This window comes from Octopus sinensis, linkage group LG4, assembly GCF_006345805.1.
Source record: "Octopus sinensis linkage group LG4, ASM634580v1, whole genome shotgun sequence".
NCBI classification, from domain to species: domain Eukaryota; kingdom Metazoa; phylum Mollusca; class Cephalopoda; order Octopoda; family Octopodidae; genus Octopus; species Octopus sinensis.
Window position 1 is genome coordinate 119,828,428 of NC_043000.1, and position 20,000 is coordinate 119,848,427.

Here is a 20,000-nt window from a genome sequence, read left to right on the forward strand (position 1 = left end):
TGGGTCTACCTCTTCCACAGGTTCCCTCAACCACTAGGGTGTGGCACTTTTACACACAGCTATCCTTATTCATTCTCACCACATGACCACACCAGCACAGTTGTCTCTCTTGCACACCACATCTGATGCTTCTTATGTCCAACTTTTCTCTCAGGGCACTTACACTCTGTCGAGTATGCACACTGACATTACACATCCATCGGTGCATACTGGCTTCATTCCTTGCGAGCTTACGCATGTCCTCAGCAGTCATGGCCCATGTTTCATTGCCATACAGTCTATGTTTTACTCTGAGCGAGAGGCCCTTTGTCATCATCATCAGCATTGTTTAGATGGTTTGGCATGAACCGGCCAGTAAGCCAGAAGACTGCTCCAAACTCCTTTGTCTGCTTTGGCATAATTTCTGTGGCTGGATCTCTTCTTAATACTGTCCATTTTATCATGTGTACTGGCTGCTTTTTACATGGCACCAGCACCAAGAGGGTTGTTAAGTATCTTACAAGACAAAGACCTCTATCAAAAAGATAAATTACACAGTCTTCTTTCTTGCTTACTGCATCTTATTTCTCTTGTGCCTAACTTCTCTTTCAATACACTAGCACTCTGTGGAACATATACACTGACATTTCTCATCCAGCATACAAGCCTCACACACATGCACACACACACACACACACACAGAGGTATGTACATATGTGCGTACACACATATACATTACACTTTTCAATGTACTGTATCATCCTATGAAGTGTCAAAAAAGTTTGGTTGTACATCAGTGACCTCATCACTGACATTTTCCATGCATCTTTCAACTGATTAAGAAATACAACACAAAATGAATGCGTATGTTTATGTGTGGGTGTTTTAAATGGCTGTCATGACGTTCCTTTCTTGTGATTGTTCCAGTTTCAACTCTGATCTTAGTTCGAGTCATTTTTCTGAAATGCTTATACATGTGTGTGTGTGTGTTTTGTGTGTGTGTGTGTGTGTGTGTGTACTTGCGTGTGTTTGTTAGTGTGTGTGTAGATATGTATGAAAATTTGAATATCTATGTATTTATGTATAATTATGTATGGGTGTGTATTTATCTATCATATATGTATGTGTATATATGTGCATGTGTGTGTATGTGTACATATATATATATATACATTTATATATATTCTATTTATATATATTATATGCATGTATGTATATATGTATGTATATATATATATATATATATATATATATATATATAGGTATGTTAAATATATATATATATATATATATATATATTTTATATATATATATATATATATATACACATACATATACACTTATACACTCACACATCTGCACATCCATCTACATAAATGTCTCTCCAGTTTTATTTTTGCAAATTTAAATCGCGACCTATGCCTATTAACACATTGTAGTTGCATCAAAGTGATTTACAAAACAAACTTGCATATTTCTAATTACTCACTCGTATGCAAGTACTTTTCATTAAAAGGAATCACTTTCACGCGACAGAATATCTTCCTCATTAGGGTGAATAATAAGATGTTAATGGGCTTAAAATTAGGTCTTTGATCTTTTCCATGTCTGTATTACCGAGATTGGCTTAATATGTTATCTTCATAGAAATTTTAATGTTTGCTTTAATGTAACAACTAATCCTTTGTTTGCTATTGTACGTCGGCGGTGGCGATGGCGGCAGTGTTGATGGTGGTGGTGGCGTTGGCAGTGGTGATGGTGATGGTGACGGTGGTGGTGGTGGGGGAAGAAAAGCAAAATGATGATCATCAGTGGTGGTGATAATGTTAATGGTTGTGATGTCTTTTGATGATGATGATGACGACGACGATGGTAATGGTGGTGGTGGTGGTGGCGGTGATGACGACGACGATGATGAGGACGCCGCCGTTGATGATGATTGTAATAATTATGGCGATGATGATAAACAAAAATGACAATAATAAAAATAGGAAAAGGTTAATGGATTTTTATTTCAAACACAAAGACATGCCTCAAGTAATATCTTGTTAGTAATATTTATTTGTTTATTTGTGTATATAATTTTTTTTTTTTTCCATAATAAAATCAACATCGTTATCACTGCAGCTGTCATCATCATCATCATCATCATTGTCATCGTCATTTGTCATCATTATCATCATTGTGACCATCACCATCCATCATCATCACTATCACTAACACCACCACCACTGCCGCCGCAACCACCGCCACCACCATTAATGTTATTGTGAGTGTTGACATCTGCGTTTGTCTTCACCTTATGATTCTGATGATGATGGTGATAACAAGAACGATGAAGATGATGATGGCACTGATGTTGGCCATCACCATCACAATCTTTGTCTTTGGCATTGCTCACCCTGTTATCACCATTGCCATCTGATAGCCAACATACTAGACTCCATCTATTTATTGGTAACTGCAACACTAACACTGTCATTATCTCTACTGTCAGTGATATTTCAGTACAATAACCAAGACAACCGCCACTACCACTACCACCACCACCACCACCACCATCATCATCATCATCAAACAACTTTACAGAATATGGTAGCTTTGTCTCAGTTTTCTGTCTCCCTGTCAACTGTTCAAAACGATGCCCTCAATATTAAAATACTCCATGCATATACTCTCACTCTCTCTCACACACACACACATATGCCATCTCTTGAGAATAACCAATAAAAATCAAAGGCCATCTAGATATCTAAATAATGAATATTGAATAGGGAATGATTACTGGTGTAGAGTTGATCACACAATTACATTACTAAGAGGTTTATTAGTTCATAGTATTCACTTTGTTTCCCTCAGAGTCCAACTTAGTTTGATCCATACACCAACAGACATCGTTGGTTAGCCCCATGTTAGTTCTGGTCAAGCGGAACTATGATTAAAGGCATTATTCCAGCCAGCCTGTCATCTGCTTAATGGACGTGTATACTATCTGATGAGGAGTGTAAATAGTCAGGTTTCTTGTATGCAGTTTTGAAATTATACCTACTTCAACCCTTTATTGTTTAAACTGGCCATATCCGGTCCAGCTGTTTTTCTTATTTTATGTTCTAACTCTCAACCCTACCATGCTGTTCTGAAAATAAGTGACCCCATCATGAAAATCTCAAAGCTATGAGATAATGCATGGTTAATTCAAAGCAATGTGAATAAATAAGCGTTTTATTTAACAGATTAATCTGAGTGCTAAATGGTTAAACTGTAGAACTTCCAAAAGGCCTGAATATACCTGATACTCTTACTCTTTTACTTGTTTCAGTCATTTGACTGTGGCCATGCTGGAGCACCACCTTTAGTCGAATCAAATCGACCCCAGGACTTATTCTTTGTAAGCCTAGTACTTATTCTATCAGTCTCTTTTGCTGAACTGCTAAGTTACGGAGACCTAAACACACCAGCATTGGTTGTCAAGTGATGCTGGGGGGACAAACACAGATACGCAACGTATACACACACATACATACATACACATATATATATATATAATATATATATATATATATATATATATATATATATATAAATACACATATATACGACAGGCTTATTTCAGTTCCCGTCTACCAAATCCACTCACAAAGCTTTGGTCAACCCGAGGCTATAGTTGAAGACACTTGCCCAAGGTGCCACGCTGTGGGACTGAACCCAGAACCATGTGGCTGGTAAGCAAGCTACTTACCACACACCCACTCTTGTGCCTCTTATTTAATTTTTTTTTGTATTTTTTAGTCTGGAGGGCAGGTAGTGCCTCTGACTCTTTGCAGAGCCTGCAAGACTGGTTGAAGGAAAGGGGGGGGGGCCCTTCAAACTTGAGACCTGACTCGGATGCTTACTTCAGTGTAGACTCTGCTACTGGTACCTGAAGGTGCCAGGTGATGATGGTAAACTGAATGATTGATTAAATCTTTAGCATTTAAAACAGCCACATTGAGCCCAAACTAGCCAAATCTGGCATCTCACACCTACCCTGCAATGTCATTCTACATCATCAAAATCTCAAAGCTATGAGATGATATATGACTAATCCAAAACAATATGAAAAAATAAGCATTGCATTTGGTAGAGTAATCGAAATACTATGGGATTAAGTCTACCCGAATGTTTTTTCCTCTCATTAAATGACTAAATAAGGGCTGATTGATTGATAGAATCATTAGACCGTCAGACAGAATGCTTTGTGGGTACCTCTATTGGCTCATTACGTAAACTTTGCCTTTCACCCTTCCAAGTTTGATAAAATTAAGTGCTAGGTAAGTACTAGTTTGTCTTAATTGACTAAAACTTCAGCTTCAGTGAGCTGGCAGAAATGTTAGCATGCTGTTGAGGTCGACTTTGCCTTTCATCCTTTCAGGGTCGATAAATTAAGTACCAGTTGTGCAATGGGGTTGATCTAATCAACTGGCCCCCTTCCCAAAGATTTTGGGTCTTGTTCCTAGGGTAGAAACAAATACTGAAGGTCTCTAAGGCCTTGAGCTGGCAGAAATGTTAGCATGATGGGTGAAATGCTTAGCAGTATTTCATCTGCCTTTATGTTCTGAGTTCAAAATTTTGCTGAGGTTGACTTTGCCTCTTATCCTTTTGGGGTTGATAAATTAAGTACTAGTTGTGTACTGGGTTCAACCTAATCAACTGGCCCCCTCCCCCAAAATTTTGGGCCTTGTGCCTAGAGTTTTTTTTCTGACACTCCATCGGTTATGACGACGAGGGTTCCAGTTGATCTGATCAACAGAACAGCCTGATTGTAAAATTAACATGCAAGTGGCTGAGCGCTCCACAGTCATGTGTACCCTCAATGTAGTTCTTGGGGAGATTCAGCGTGACAGGAAGTGTGACATGGCTGGCCCTTTAAAATACAGGTACAACAGAAACAGGAAGAAGGAGTGAAAAAAAGTTGTAGTGAAAGAGTACAGCAGAGTTCGACACCACCCCCTACTGGAGCCTCGTGGAGTTTTAGGTGTTTTCGCTCAATAAACACTCACAATGCCCGGTCTGGGAATTGAAACTGCGATCCTACAACCATGAGTCCGCTGCCTTAACCACTGGTTCATTGCGCCTCCACATTGTGCCTAGAGTAGAAAAGCTTAAAAAGCATATCTGGCCTTGCGTTTAAATTAGAAATTATCATGAAAAGACTGGATTTTTTTTTACAGAGACCCCTTCTCTGAATGACATTAGATCAATATTTAGAACATAGGCAACTTTCTGGACAAAATGAATTATACAGTCACAGAAATATTTGCTTAGTTACAGATGTAGAAAATAAATGGTGGCTTAGTTAATTCCAGAGAGAAATTAGATCTGTTCATATTTAACCTGCGAAGGATTTTCATTGGTATCCCATAGAACAGGAGCTGGATTCATTGTGGATTGACATTTGGAATGAAGTAGGACTTTTAATGAGATGTGCTGCTGCCCAAAGGGCACCCTGATATTTAGAGCTGATATCAAAGAGTGCATGTGACAAGTAATGATCATGTTGACATTTCTCCTCACAAGACTCTAGTTTCAAATCCCAAGCTGATGTTATGATATTTTTATACCATGAGCCTCATCTTCACAGATGAAAATTTTTCTTTTTTTTTTTTAATATTTACATCTCTATGGTGATTTGAAGATGCCTATTAGATCAACAGTCAAGCAATACATTTCTCTCTGCTTATGCACACACACATTCACATGCACAAGGCCCGAAAGTTTCGGGGAGCAGGGAGGCCAGTCGATTAGATCAACTCCAGTACACAACTGGTACTTAATCCAGTGTCTGTATCTCCTCTTACGCCCACTCCCTTCCTCCTCTGGCACTCCTTTACTATCATCTTATCTTCTTCCCAACTTCTCCCACCTACCCTTATATAATGTGAGCCATATATCTTTTCTGTAGCAAGACCCCTCTTTCAGACTGTAACCTCCCAACACCTGGCCCAAAACCACCTCTCTCCACCTCTCAAATCCTCCCTCAGTTGAGGAGGATTTTTCATTTTTCTTATCCTTTTCCTGTCTTGTCAGTAACTTGGCAACCTCACTTGTGTCAGTGGCATGAAAAAAAAAGTACCCATTACACACTGTAAAGTGGTTGGCATTAGGAAGGGCATCCAGTCATAAAAAAAAAAACATGTTGAAGTTGACACTGGTGTGTGATGCAGATTGGATTTTGTCAAACATCCAACCCATGCCAACATGGTAAATGCACATTGAAAGATGACAACGATTATATATTTTTTAATTGATATGATCTGTCTTAATCCTGGATATTAAGAGATTAGACTCAAGTTTGAAACTAAGGTTGATAAATGTCTGTTGCTGGAAATCCTCCAACAATGCATGCCACCAAAAAAAAAGGGTTATTCTTTCATTTTTATCTATCTAACAAATCCCCTCATGGGGCTTTGGTCAGCCCTAGTGTATAATAGAAGACATTTGCCCGAGGTACCACGCAGTGAGACTGAACCCGGGATCATGTTGGTAAGCAAACTACTTACCATACAGCCACTCCTATTATATATATATATATATATATATATACATATATATATGTATATGATGGGCTTCTTTCATTTTCTATCTACCAAATCTACCCTAGAAGTACCACACAGTGGGACTGAACCCGGGATCATGTGGTTCATAAGCAAGCTACTTACCATACACCAATTCCTGCGTTATTTCTTTTGCAAATATGGAGAAGATTTAAAGTTGATTTTTACTTTTCTTTCACAGTTATCGTTTTCTTGGCTGCTTTCCTGTCTTCAAGCATTGTTTTCCCTTCCTTTCCATTGGGACACTCTCTTCAGCTCCTAAGAATTTTTCAAGAAGGAGTATTTTGTGAACTTTGACCTTCTCCGAGTCAAAGTTATTGCATATATTTGCATAATTAGCATAAATTACTTCAGTTTCACACCAGTTGCCTTATTTCGCCAGTTAGTCATCAGCTGGATTCTAGGGAGCTTCGTGAAGAATTCAGCCTGGATGTTGTTGCTATAAATTTCGTGAGATGTTAATCTACAAGTTCATAGGATTATATATCATCATCTTCATCATCATCATCATTTGACGTCTGTTGTCCCTGCTGGCATGGACTGGACAGTGTAACCAGAGCTGGCAAGCTGGTGGTGGGAGTGATGGGGCTGCACCTGACTCCTGTTGATTCGGCATGGTTTCTACAACTAGATGCCCTGCCTAACACCAGCCACTTTACAGAGCGTGCTTTTATGCTGTGCCACACGGGTGCTTTTATGTGTTGCCACATGGGCACCTTTATGTGACACCACACAGGCACTTTTATGTTTTATATATATTCTACCAAATATATACGTTTTATTTATTATTTTGCACATTATTTAAACATTGTTATATGTTTTATCTTATATTTAATCTTCTATAATATATATTTTTTCTAAATGGTATAATTTAATTTTTCATTATTGAATTGATAAAAGGTGGGGGTTTTTTCTAATATATATATATATATATATATATATACACATATATATCTTATATTTTGTGAAATTTGATTTTTATTTCTAAATTGAATTTTTCCCTGTAAGTTTGGAATAATATTCCCTCATATTATTATATATATATATATATTGAGAGAGAGAGAATTAAGTGGGTGTATACAAAATGCTGTACTCAATACAGCCTGTTAAATAATAATAATAATAATAATGAAATTATTATATACAGTGCTCAGGTGCACCACAACTTGTCAAAAGTGCGTATAAAGCGTATGCAGTTATGTACAAATGTCTGGGAAGTGAACAGTATTCATATTCATTTGCATACATATATGCATAAATGGATGTATCAAAGAGTATATATATATATGTATTGGCATGTATGTATGTATGAGTGTGTGTGTATACATATGTGTATTTATTCATATGTATGTGTGCAAGTGTTGACATGGAAACTTTATAATTATCTCTTTGGACTCCTCTGTACTCTCGTTGACAAAACAGCCATTGCAGTTTTACAGTTAAGGAATATATTTATCCTAATAAATACTTCTGAATTCCTCTCCTGATTTTCTCAAAGGAGTTTTATTCCAATTTCTAAGAAACCTCTGTTAATATGTTATTTTCTCACTTTACTGGAAAAACGAAACAAAAACCTGCTTCTTTCTGAAAGAAAAACGCATTTTTTGTTTGATTTTTGTCATGTTTCTCTTTTCGTTTTTTTTTTCCTTTGCGTGTAAATCATGTATTTTTTTTTTTTTATTTTCCTTGAAATTTTTATATTTCAATGTTGTTATTCTGTTCTCCTGCTGCTAAATCCCATTTATTGTTGACAGTTGTTCTGTAATTTGATAATGTCTGTTTTGTTACATTTGGGTTTATTAATGTTCTATGACTAGTGTTGATAACAAAAAGAAAAATAAACAAACAAATAAATACATAAATGAATGAATAAATAAATAAATAAATGAATAAATTATAAAAAAAAAATAAAATACCCACAACAGAGTTTGCATACATTTATTGATAAACTGAATTTCTGCTCAAATTTTTGCATCCACTCTCTCCTCCCATTTATTTCTTCACACCTATTAGTTTAATTTTGTTCTTCATCTTTAAATTTTTAAATTTTTAATTTATCTCATTTTCATTCTTTTTCGCACAAAACAAGGTGCAGTGTTAGCTGTTGCAGTCAATGCATGTAACTGCATACCTATTTTAAAAGTGTATTATACACCCATAAAAAGATATGCAGTATCGTTTATTAAGACGATAAGATGGTGTTTTCGCCAAAGAAGCGATTCCTGCTTATAAGTTGATGTTGCTATACACAATTTTTGTGAACCATTTTCAGAAAGCTTAAAACATTTAGAAATTGGTAAACAATTAAACAAGCAAACAAATAAGGTAACTGAAATAAAATCCAAAAAATTAAATAAAGTACAACTAAAATAGACATTAAGAATTTCTAATGTTACATTCAGGATACAATGTCATTGAAAAATATTTCTTTCACTATTTTCTATTCACTTGTTTTTGGATATTTTTGTTTTCTTTTTCTTTTTTTCTTTCACCTCAATGCTATAGGAAATATTGAAGATGATGCAAGAGGTGTGCTTATCAATACACATTCGAAATAAATATTACTAGATCAGAAGAGATAATCGCTTTACTTACTCAGCTGGCTCTGTATTTACTTTCTCCAAGACAGAATCTGGGGTTTTTGTCAACCCTTTAGTGCAACCTAAGCTTTTTGAAACTTGTTTTTTATTAGTTTTTTTTTAAATTTTGTTTGTGTTATTGATATCATGTTAGTTGTTCTCGCAGATTACACTCTTGGGTAGAAGCAAAATAATTTCTGATTTGAATTTCTTTGTGTGTTCCCATATGTTGCTATTGCTTGTAGTAAAAATTTATATCATTAACGATAGCTAGCAACAGGTTAGACATGCACTGTATACTATGGTTCGTATTTCAAAGGAGGAATTTCCAATCCAGGGTAAGAAAATGTTGAGTTGGTGCATAATTATTGCTGCTTTTTTGCAACAAATGTTATTCAACAGAAACAATAACAATATTTAACAAAAACATCTTTAAATGACGGTCTGACTGTCTGCTAAGCAAATGGGAAGCAGTGATTAAATTAGATGGTGGATATGCTCTGGAATAATCATTGAAAGATGTTTTTGTTACATGTTGTTATTGTTTTTGTTGAATAAAATTTGTTGGAAAAAATCTGCAATAATTATGCATCAACCCAATATGTTATCCTTGGAAAGTATTGGGAACCTGTGCTAGAGGTAGACCTAGGAAGACATGGGACGAGGTGGTGAAGCATGATCTTTGAACTTTGAACCTCACAGAGGCAATGACTAGTGACCAAGAACTTTGGTGATGTGCTCTGCTTAATAGGAACCATTAAGCCAAGTGCATCCATGCTAGTGACATGTAAAAAATCAACCTTTGAATGTTAGGCCTCACAGAGGCAAAGTGGTTGAGTTCCTTTTGAATGTTAGGCCTTATGGAGGCATAGTGGCCGAGTTCCTTTCGATTGTTGGGCCTCATGAAGGCAGATTGGCTTAGTTCCTTTCAAGTGTTGGGCCTCACAGAAGTGAGGTGGCCGAGTTCCTTTTGAGTGTTGGGTCTCATGAAGGCAATGACCAAAACCTTTGGCATTATGTCATGCTTGAGAAGAGACCCATGATGCTGAGCAGAATCGCAGTCACGGCAGATACTGATGTCATGTAAATGGCTCCTGTGCCAGTGGCATGTAAAAGCACCCATTACACTCTCAGAGTGGCTGGCATTAAGAAGGCCATCCATTTGTAGAAAGCCATGCCAAATCAGACTGAATCCTGGCATAACCTTCCAGCATGCCAGCCCAGTCAAACTATCCAACGAATACCAGCATGGACGATAGACATTAAATGATGATGATAATGATTGTTTTCACTTTGAATTTAGATCAGTGATTCTTAACAAGTTTTTTTCCTATGGATTCCCATTGATTCCTAATTTACTAGGATGGATCCTCAAAGCCATTCAGTGTTTAAAAAATCCTATTATTTTTTTATAATTAAATACGTTTGTGTGGTAAGAAGTTTGCTTCCCAACCACATGGTTCCAGGTTCAGTCCCACTGCGTGGCACCTTGGGCAAGTATCTTCTACTATAGCCCCAGCTTGACCAAAGCCATGTGAGTGGATTTGGTTGAAGAAAACTGAAAGAAGCCTGTCATATATTTATGTGTGTGTGTGTGTGTTTGTGTCTTTGTTTGTCCTTGCCACCACTTGACAACTAGTATCGGTATGTTTATGTTCCAGTAACTTAACAGTTCAACAAAAGAGACCAAGGCTTTAAAAAAATAAGTACTGGGGTCCTCTCACTTATCTAAAATGCTTGAAGGCACTGCCCCAGCATGGGCATGGTTTAATAACTGAAACAAGTAAAAGGAGAAAAACGTAAAAGACTTTTTCTACTCCTGAGCGCTATACTAATACATCTGTTTTGTACACCACCTGTCTTTGTCTTTTGTTTATTTTTGCAAACTTTTCCTTTATATATATACATATATATATAAAGGGAAAGTTTGCAAAAATAATCAAAAGACAAAGACAGGTGGTGTACAAAACAAACAGATGTATTAGTATAGCGCTCAGGAGTAGAAAAAGTCTTTACGTGTCGAGCCTACGCTCTTCTACAGAAAGGGACACAGAAAAAACAAGGAGAGAAAAAAATGTGTGTAGTGGCTAACAATCTACAAAGTATAACTGATTTATTGTATGTAAACTTCAACCACGAAATCTTATAAGGACCCTTGAAGTGATATGGAACCCAGTTGAGGAGCCAACGATTTAGATAGTGTATTCATTACACACACACATACAAATATACAATAGGCTTCTTTCAGTTTCCTCCGACCAAGTCTGCACACTGGGCTTTGGTCTACCTGGGGCTATAGCAGAAGCTGTTATGAACTTAACTGTCTTCCAAAATTATCATCCACCTCTTAAAGTTTCACTAAGTTTAAGAGGTGATCTTTTTGCAAATCTATTATGGATTCTTAACTATTACCAAGTTTTGTGTACCTTTTAGTGTTTGTTCTGCAGTTATTTCTGTTCCTTTGACATTTTTTATTGTCTACTGCATTCTCATGAACCCCATTATCTCAACAGCTTTGCTCTGACTCTTCCCTCCGTAAGTCAGTAAGTACTGTCTTGAGTCACTTAGGTCCTGTGATCCAATTTCTACACCATTTGAATGACCAAGATCACAGCAATCCTCCTGAATGGGATGCCAGTAGTCCATGACAGGGTCACTCATTTACAGTTGAATGAAGTGGACCAATGTGAAATGAAGTGTTTTGCTCAAGAACACAATGCACTGCCCTGTCTGGGAATTGAAACATTGTTCTTGTGATTGTAAGTGCAACACTCGAACCACTAGGCCATGTGACTTAATCCTTTAGCATTTTAACTGGCCATATCCAATCAAAATGTTCTTCCTGTTTTATGTTCAAACTAGCCAGATCAGGCCTCTCACATGTAGCCTACAATGCCATTCTAAAAACATACAGTCACATCATCAAAATCTCAAAGCTTTGAGATAATGCATGCTTAATTCAAAAGAATGTGAATAAATGTGGACTTTTTCTACTCCTGAGCGCTATACTAATACATCTGTTTGTTTTGTACACCACCTGTCTTTGTGGACAACTACACTCACGGAGTGGTTGGCGTTAGGAAGGGCATCCAGCTGTAGAAACATTGCCAGATTAGACTGGAGCCTGGTGCAGCCTTCTGGCTTCCCAGAACCCCGGTCGAACCGTCCAACCCATGCTAGCATGGAGAACGGACGTTAAACGACGATGATGATGATGATGTGCATGGCTTAGTGTAGGGGTGGGGAAACAGCTGCCTGTGGGCTCAATTGCACCCGGGAGCACATTCTATTGCACCTGCGGGCTGATATACTCGTATGTGCAGAATTATAAAATTTCAATTATGAAGTTTATATAATAGTCATATGCCAATTTGCGACATAGGTCACGTTTCTATCAAACAGTTAAACTCGAACGGAAGTTGTCTGTTAATTGCTATTTGAATGGAAATTTGTTTCCACTATAAATAAAACACATATTGCTAGGTTTGTACCACCTCCTTGAGACCCAACTACACTCTAGCTGAAAAATATAGAATACCACATAAGTAATATAAATGTCCTAAATTCAGTGGCAGCATTAATGAAGATGTTACATGTTAATTTAATGTGTTAAACTTATCTTTATTAATGTATATGTATATACAAGATTTACACAGATATAAAAGTTAGAATTTGTGATCCCCGCCCGCAGACCTTTTCCTTTGGAAATTTTTGCCTACTGCACTAAAAAGTTTCCTCACCCCTGGCTTAGTGGTTAGGGTGTTGGACTTCTGATCATAAGATCACAGTTTCGATTCCTGGACCAGGTGATCAAAACACTTCATTTCATGTTGCTCCAGTCCACTCAGCTGGCAAAAATGAGTAATCCTCTGATGGCATCATTGAAATGTCAAGGCTACGAGATCGTACATAATTAATTGAAAGCATAATTGAATGATTGAATAAATAAGTACTACATTTGATAGGATAATCTGAATGCTAAACGGTTAAGAGGACCTTTAAAATTCTTTGAAACTGTCCTTTATATCTGTGTAACTTATTGAATAGAAAAATTTGGTTTTTGTATGTGATGATCTCCTACATGGATTAATAAGTTCTCCGAGAATCAGAGCCTTGATTACATTATGATTTGCACTGGTAACTGCTTTGTGAAGATGTTGCTAAGGTTTTCCAGGTGAGAAATGAACAACACAATTTTCCATCGAAGCTGTCATGTAAATCCAAGGCTTTATGCATTATGTACGCTCTCATATTTTGCTGTAGAATAATCGAATCAAATGACATTTACATGCAGAACAAACATGCCCTTCTCTAAGGTCCAAAGGATTAACTATAATGCACAGATCATATAAAGAGGAGATTGCTTCAAAGGAAGTAGACAATCTGGTGTCAGTTGTTACACAGCTTTGTTCCAATGTACAAAGGTTTCTAGTTTGAAAAACATGCATGTTGTAGTTGAAAGAGTTAAACATGAAATATGAACAGCATATGAATCAGAAAAACAAGACAAATTGACACTGTGGAAAATAAATTTTTCTTTTCCTTATCAAAACATACAAATAATGTTAAATGTATTTCCATGTAGTAGAACACCTTTAGGGGTAAGATGCTTCAGAAAATAAAATATATATACGTATATAGATATGTGTGTATATAGTATGTATAAAGGCGGTGAAAAAAAATAATACTGATAATAAACGTAATAAACAATGTAACAAATTCTGCCATTCTCCACTAAGAGAAATAAGAAAAAAAGAAAACGCAAATATAAACAATATTCTTTTTCATCTATCATCAAAAAGCATAATATAAATAAAATTATACTGAATCGAATCTTCCTTCTGGCTTCAGTTTCTAAAAAAATAAAATAAATATAATTATAAAAATAAAAAAAAAAAAAGAAAATAAAGAGAAATTGTTGTTGCTGTATTTATGTGTTGTTTGTATAAAGCATCACAATGTTATTATTATTATTATTATTATTTGTTTGCAATAATAAACAAGTTCCTTCACTTCTTAGCTTTTTTTGTTGTTGTTGTTGTTGTTGACAACAGTAGTTGTCTGAATAAATATGAGAAAACTAAATGCTAATGTATTCTCTATTTGTAATATTTGTAGACATGTGATGTCAGTTATTACACGTAGAATATAGATGCTAATTGAAACAAGAACAATAGCAACGGCAGGAAAAATAACGACAATAATAATAATAATAATAATGATGGTTTCAAATTTTGGCACAAGGCCAGCAAGTTCTGGGGAGTTGGGGAGTTGATTACATTGACTCCAAATTTTGGCATAATGCCAGTAATTTTTAGGGATGAGGTTTAGTTAATTGCATTGACCCCAGTGCTAAATTGGTACTTATTTAGTTATAAGGGAGTTTGTACCCATGTTCTACGCACTGGATACCTTTTATCGGAATATTGGTTAAGTAATATGAAGATAGCTTTGTCATATCTTGGAAACATCACTATGCCAATAAAAAACACATACACTGGTTCCCTTTCACTTCTATATTTTGCATTTGTCAATTGGCTGACTATTTAACCACTTAACTTATTGATTGTTTGATTAACCCTTTTGTTACTGTATTTATTTTGAGATGCTTTATGTTTCTTTCAATTACTTTAAATATAATAAAGAATTTAGTAAAATAACTTAGTTATCATTAAGCCAGTGTTAGGAGCATAAATTGTGACTAAAGTTTGGTGGAAGATTTTAATTCAAAACTTTTGAAAACAAAATATTTGTATTACAGAGCCAGAGGCAGTTTCAGCCAGGTTGGTATCAAAATGGTTAAGAATTGTTTCTGTATTATATATTTTAACCCTTTTATTACCATATTTATTTTGAGATGCTCTGTATTTCTTTCAATTAATTTTAAAAATAACAAAGAATTTAGTAAAATAACTTAGTTAATCATTAAGCTAGTGTTAGGAACATTAATTGTGACTAAGGTTTGGTGGAAGATTTTAATTCAAAACTTATGAAAACAAGACATCTGTGCTCAGAGCCAGAGCCGGTTTCAGCCGGGTTGGTACCGTAAGGGTTAATCAATCATTCGTGCAGTGAGTCGATCAGGTTTGTCAAAGTCTTTTTGTTACCATTTGTGAATTCATGAATGACATGCCCTCTCTGCTCCAAATTTGTTTCTGGTTTGTCTGTGGGTTTGCAATTATATTTTTATATGGTTGTGAGTAAAAATGTATGAGAGAGAGAGAGAGATGGTGTGTGTGTGTGTGTGTATCTGTTTATAATTGGTCTAATCACCTTTCCAAGAATTAATGAAATCTGTTTTTGACACATGAGTTCACATAAAGAATCTAGCCATTATGCTAGAAACAAGAAAAGGGTTGTATAGGCTTCCAAAATGTTAGTGCATAAAATATGCAGTGAGGTTGCTAACTGCAAAATTTGACACTTTTAAATCTGGAATGTAACTTTTCAAAATGTTGCTGTCTGTATATTTTACCTGTGCTTTGTGTGAAACAGGTAACACCCTTTATTTGTAATGTTTTCTTTATATTTAAATGTAAAAAAATAGAAAAAAAAAAACTATTTATTCTCAATCACAGAATAATGCTTGAACAGCATGGATAGGATAAAATCCTTATATTGCAGAAAAATTTGTCAGCGATTGGCCATGTTTACATATATCGTAATTTGAATTTCACATACAACGCCTATAAAAAAGCTAAGTTTATAAGTTCAAAAATTTCAGAAAAATTTGTCACCGGGTAGTTTAGCTTAAAGGTAAAGCACTTGACCGGTAATCACAGAGATGTGAGTTCAAGTTTCATGGCTGACTGCTGACAAACTTTTTCGCATTATAAGGATGTTATCCTATTCACGCTGTTCTTGAGAATAAATTGTCTCCATATCTGTATATCTCAATACATCTCAACTATTTTGCATATATCATAATTAAAAAAAACAAAAAACACTATATTCTGTTTGGAGAGAGTCATTATGCCAATATTATTAACTCACACCCTGGTTCAATTTCAGCACTTTATTATTAATCAATTGTCTAAATATCTAACTAATTAATCAATCGTTTGTTTAACTTGGTTAAACAGTAAGTCATATCTTCTATCTTATCTCTTTTCAAAAAAATGTTTCTCTCAGCATTCACTATTTTCCTCTCGTTCTGGTCTAACGACCCTTCATGCTTTGTTTACGTTCAGTTTCCTTGTATGTCTCCACTGTCGTTTTTTTTGTTCCCAACTTTGACCCTCCATAAATCCTAAATTTTGTTTTAGAATTTATGGCAGCAACAGTCTTTGAAGACTCATATTGTCGCTGAATGCTCAAAATGAGGAGTAGATAGACAGCCAACAACTGATGAAGAGTCCTTTCTCTGTGTTTACTTGTCCTGTTTTCCATTTTTTTTCATTGTTCATGTATTTCACTCGTTTTTCCCTTGTTTGTTTATGTATTTCATTTTCATGTTATTTGCTCTATTGGTGATGTCCTGTACCCATATCATGTATATATACATACATATATATATATATATATATATATAATTATTAATTGATTAGTTAGATATTTTACCAATTGACTAATAATAAAGGAGTGGAATTGAACCAGTGTGTGTGTTAATAATATTAGCATAATGACCCTCCCTAGACACGACAAAATTTCTTAATAACGAATGATGAATGAATATTTCAGGTGTTGAGAAATGTTCCCACCATAGATTTTGCTTTTTATATATTTTCAGTTCTTACAAATTGATTTTGTTTTTATATTCTAGGTGTTCTGTACTGTAGCTTTTGACTCTTTGGAATCAGCCATGAAATTGGATCCAGCTTCGTGAGTTTTCTTAATCCATATCTAAATCTACTCTCTCCCTCTCTCTCTCTCTCTCTCTCTCTCTCTCTCTCTCTCACACACACACACATACACACACGCATGCATACTTTTTTTTCATTTCACAAAGATGGCATGTAAAAAGCACCATCCGAATGTGGTCGATGCCATCCTCACCACTGGCCCCTGTACCTGTCGCATGTAAAAAGCACCATCCGAATGTGGCCGATGCCATCCTCACCACTGGCTCCTGTACCTGTCGCATGTAAAAAGCACCATCCGGATGTGGTCGATGCCATCCTCACCACTGGCCCCTGTACCTGTCGCATGTAAAAAGCACCATCCGAATGTGGTCGATGCCATCCTCACCACTGGCCCCTGTACCTGTCGCATGTAAAAAGCACCATCCGAATGTGGCCGATGCCATCCTCACCACTGGCTCCTGTACCTGTCGCATGTAAAAAGCACCATCCGGATGTGGTCGATGCCATCCTCACCACTGGCCCCTGTACCTGTCGCCTGTAAAAAGCACCATCCGAATGTGGTCGATGCCATCCTCACCACTGGCCCCTGTACCTGTTGCATGTAAAAAAACACCATCTGAATGTGGCCGATTACATCCTCACCACTGGCCCCTGTACCTGTCGCATGTAAAAAACACCATCCGAATGTGGCCGATGCCATCCTCACCACTGGCCCCTGTACCTGTCGCATGTAAAAAGCACAGTCTGAATGTGGCCGATGCCATCCTCACCACTGGCCCCTGTACCTGTCGCATGTAAAAAGCACCATCCGGATGTGGCCAATGCCATCCTCACCACTGACCCCTGTACCTGTCGCATGTAAAAAGCACCATCCGAATGTGGTCGATGCCATCCTCACCACTGGCCCCTGTACCTGTCGCATGTAAAAAGCACCATCCAAATGTGGCCGATGCCATCCTCACCACTGGCCCCTGTACCTGTCGCATGTAAAAAGCACCATCCGAATGTGGCCAATGCCAGTGCTGCCTGACTGACTCCCATGCTAGTGGCACATAAAACGCACCCACTACACTCTCAGAGTGGTTGGCATTATTAAGAGCATCCAGCTGTAGAAACATTACCAGATCAAATTGGAGCCTGGTGCAGCCTACTGGCTTGCCAGTCCCCAGTCAAACCGTCTAACTCATGCCAGCATGAAAAATGGATGTTAAACGATGATGATAAATATTATTATTATGATGATGATGATGATGAGAGATACATGGCTGTATGGTTAAGAAGCTCATTTTACAACCATATAACTTGTGGTTCAATCCCACTGCAAGGTATCTTGTGCAAATGTTTTCTACTATAGCAGTGACCTGAGTAATAATAATAATAATAATAATAATAATAGTAATCATATCGAAAAATACCTTAGGAATGAGAACCCAGGTTCGAAATTTCCCCAAAATGAAGGTTGGAGGGTATACCAGCCGAAATGATAGCTGTCTTCATGTTTGTTTTAAAAGTCAAAAACTTTATATAAACTATTCAGTTTCATAAATTTGAAATTCCAGTCCAAATAAACTGCAAAATGGAGGAAAAGAAACTTGAAAATAAATTGCCATTTCTTGTCTAAACTGTTTTTAAATTCAATAGCAGTCATGTGCTATTGTTTGCTTGAAATGTACCGACTATATGTTGATGTCAGATGCAGAGTTTGTTAGCAACTTAATGTCTAGGTACTGAAAAAAGAAACAAAAAAATTCTGATATTCTAAACCATATATATATATATATATATATATATATATATGGGGGAGAGAGAGACTAGTTATATTGTCTAGAAAATTTTGAAGCAGCTGCTCTGTCAGAATTACCGTTTCTTTAAGAGTAGATTACAAAGCATTTTTCACTGGTTTTGGAAGGCAACATGTAATTGTACAAGTTTTTTGTTTGTATGTAGCTTAGTCTAGCCAGTGAAATATCAGACTCAGCTTCAGGCATGATGCCACGTGAAACACTTTGGTTATAAGGTTTAGCCACCAGACTACTGATCATATGGTATGGAGGCTCAGTGGCACCAGCAATGAGAAGTTATGTTAATGATGCTAAGAAAGAAGTCGGTACCATACCAGCACCTGATTTCTGGCTTTTCTACAGCTGCTAGGACAACTATTGTTCTTTGGAATTGGCTAGTCTTTATGCTACCTCCACTCAGGCATACCCAGTCCACTTGTTTCTCCTTTTTTCCACAACCTATATTGTATTACTCCAGATCCATGACTCTCCTCCACAACAATAACCTGTTCCTGCTAATTTCCATCAAGCTTTGTCCCATTACCTTCCTAATTACTCTTTCATATTTATTATTTATTTATTTACATTGATTTGAGTTAATCTAGGTATTATCTCGTAACTTCAAGATTTCAATGATGATCATCATCATCGTTTAACACTTTCCATGCTAGCATGGGTTGGCCAGTTTGACTGAGGGCTGGTGAACCAGATGGCTGCATCAGGCTCCAGTCTTGATCTGGCAGAGTTTCTACAGCTGGATGCCCTTCCTAACACCAACCACTCCGAGAGTGTAGTGGGTGCTCTTTACGTGACACCGGCATGGGGCCAGCCAGGCGGTACTGGCAACGACCTCACTCGAATCTTTTTACACATGCCACCAGCACGGGTGCCAGTAAGGCGATGCTGGTAACGATCCTGCTCAAATGGTGCCTTTTACATGCCACCGACACGGAAGCCAGTTAGCCGCTTTGGCAACGATCACGCTCGGATGGTGCTCTTAGCACCCTACTAGCACAGGGCACAAGTGCCAGTAAGGCGATGCTGGTAATGATCACACTCGAATGGTGCCTTTTATGTGCCACTGGCACGAAGCCGGTTAGCCACTCTGTCAATGATCACGCTTGTATGGTGCTCTTTGCACCCCGCTAGCACGGGTGCTCGTCATCGAATTTCACTTGATGTGATTATTTATTTTTAGAATGATGATGTAGGGCAGGTGTGAAAGGCCTGATATGAGCAGTTCATCCCTTTCGCTTTCAGACTACT

General features: G+C 36.9%; 1 protein-coding gene across 1 annotated transcript in view; it reads left to right on the forward strand.

Annotated features, from left to right (window-relative positions):
• LOC115210623 (polyribonucleotide nucleotidyltransferase 1, mitochondrial-like) overlaps positions 1-20,000 on the forward strand; it is a 578,459-nt gene that overhangs the window by 218,314 nt on the left and 340,145 nt on the right. The window contains exon 14 of the mRNA XM_029779226.2: positions 16,914-16,972. Within this exon, the coding sequence (XP_029635086.2) occupies positions 16,914-16,972 (59 nt within the window). The remainder of the gene's footprint in view (positions 1-16,913; positions 16,973-20,000) is intronic.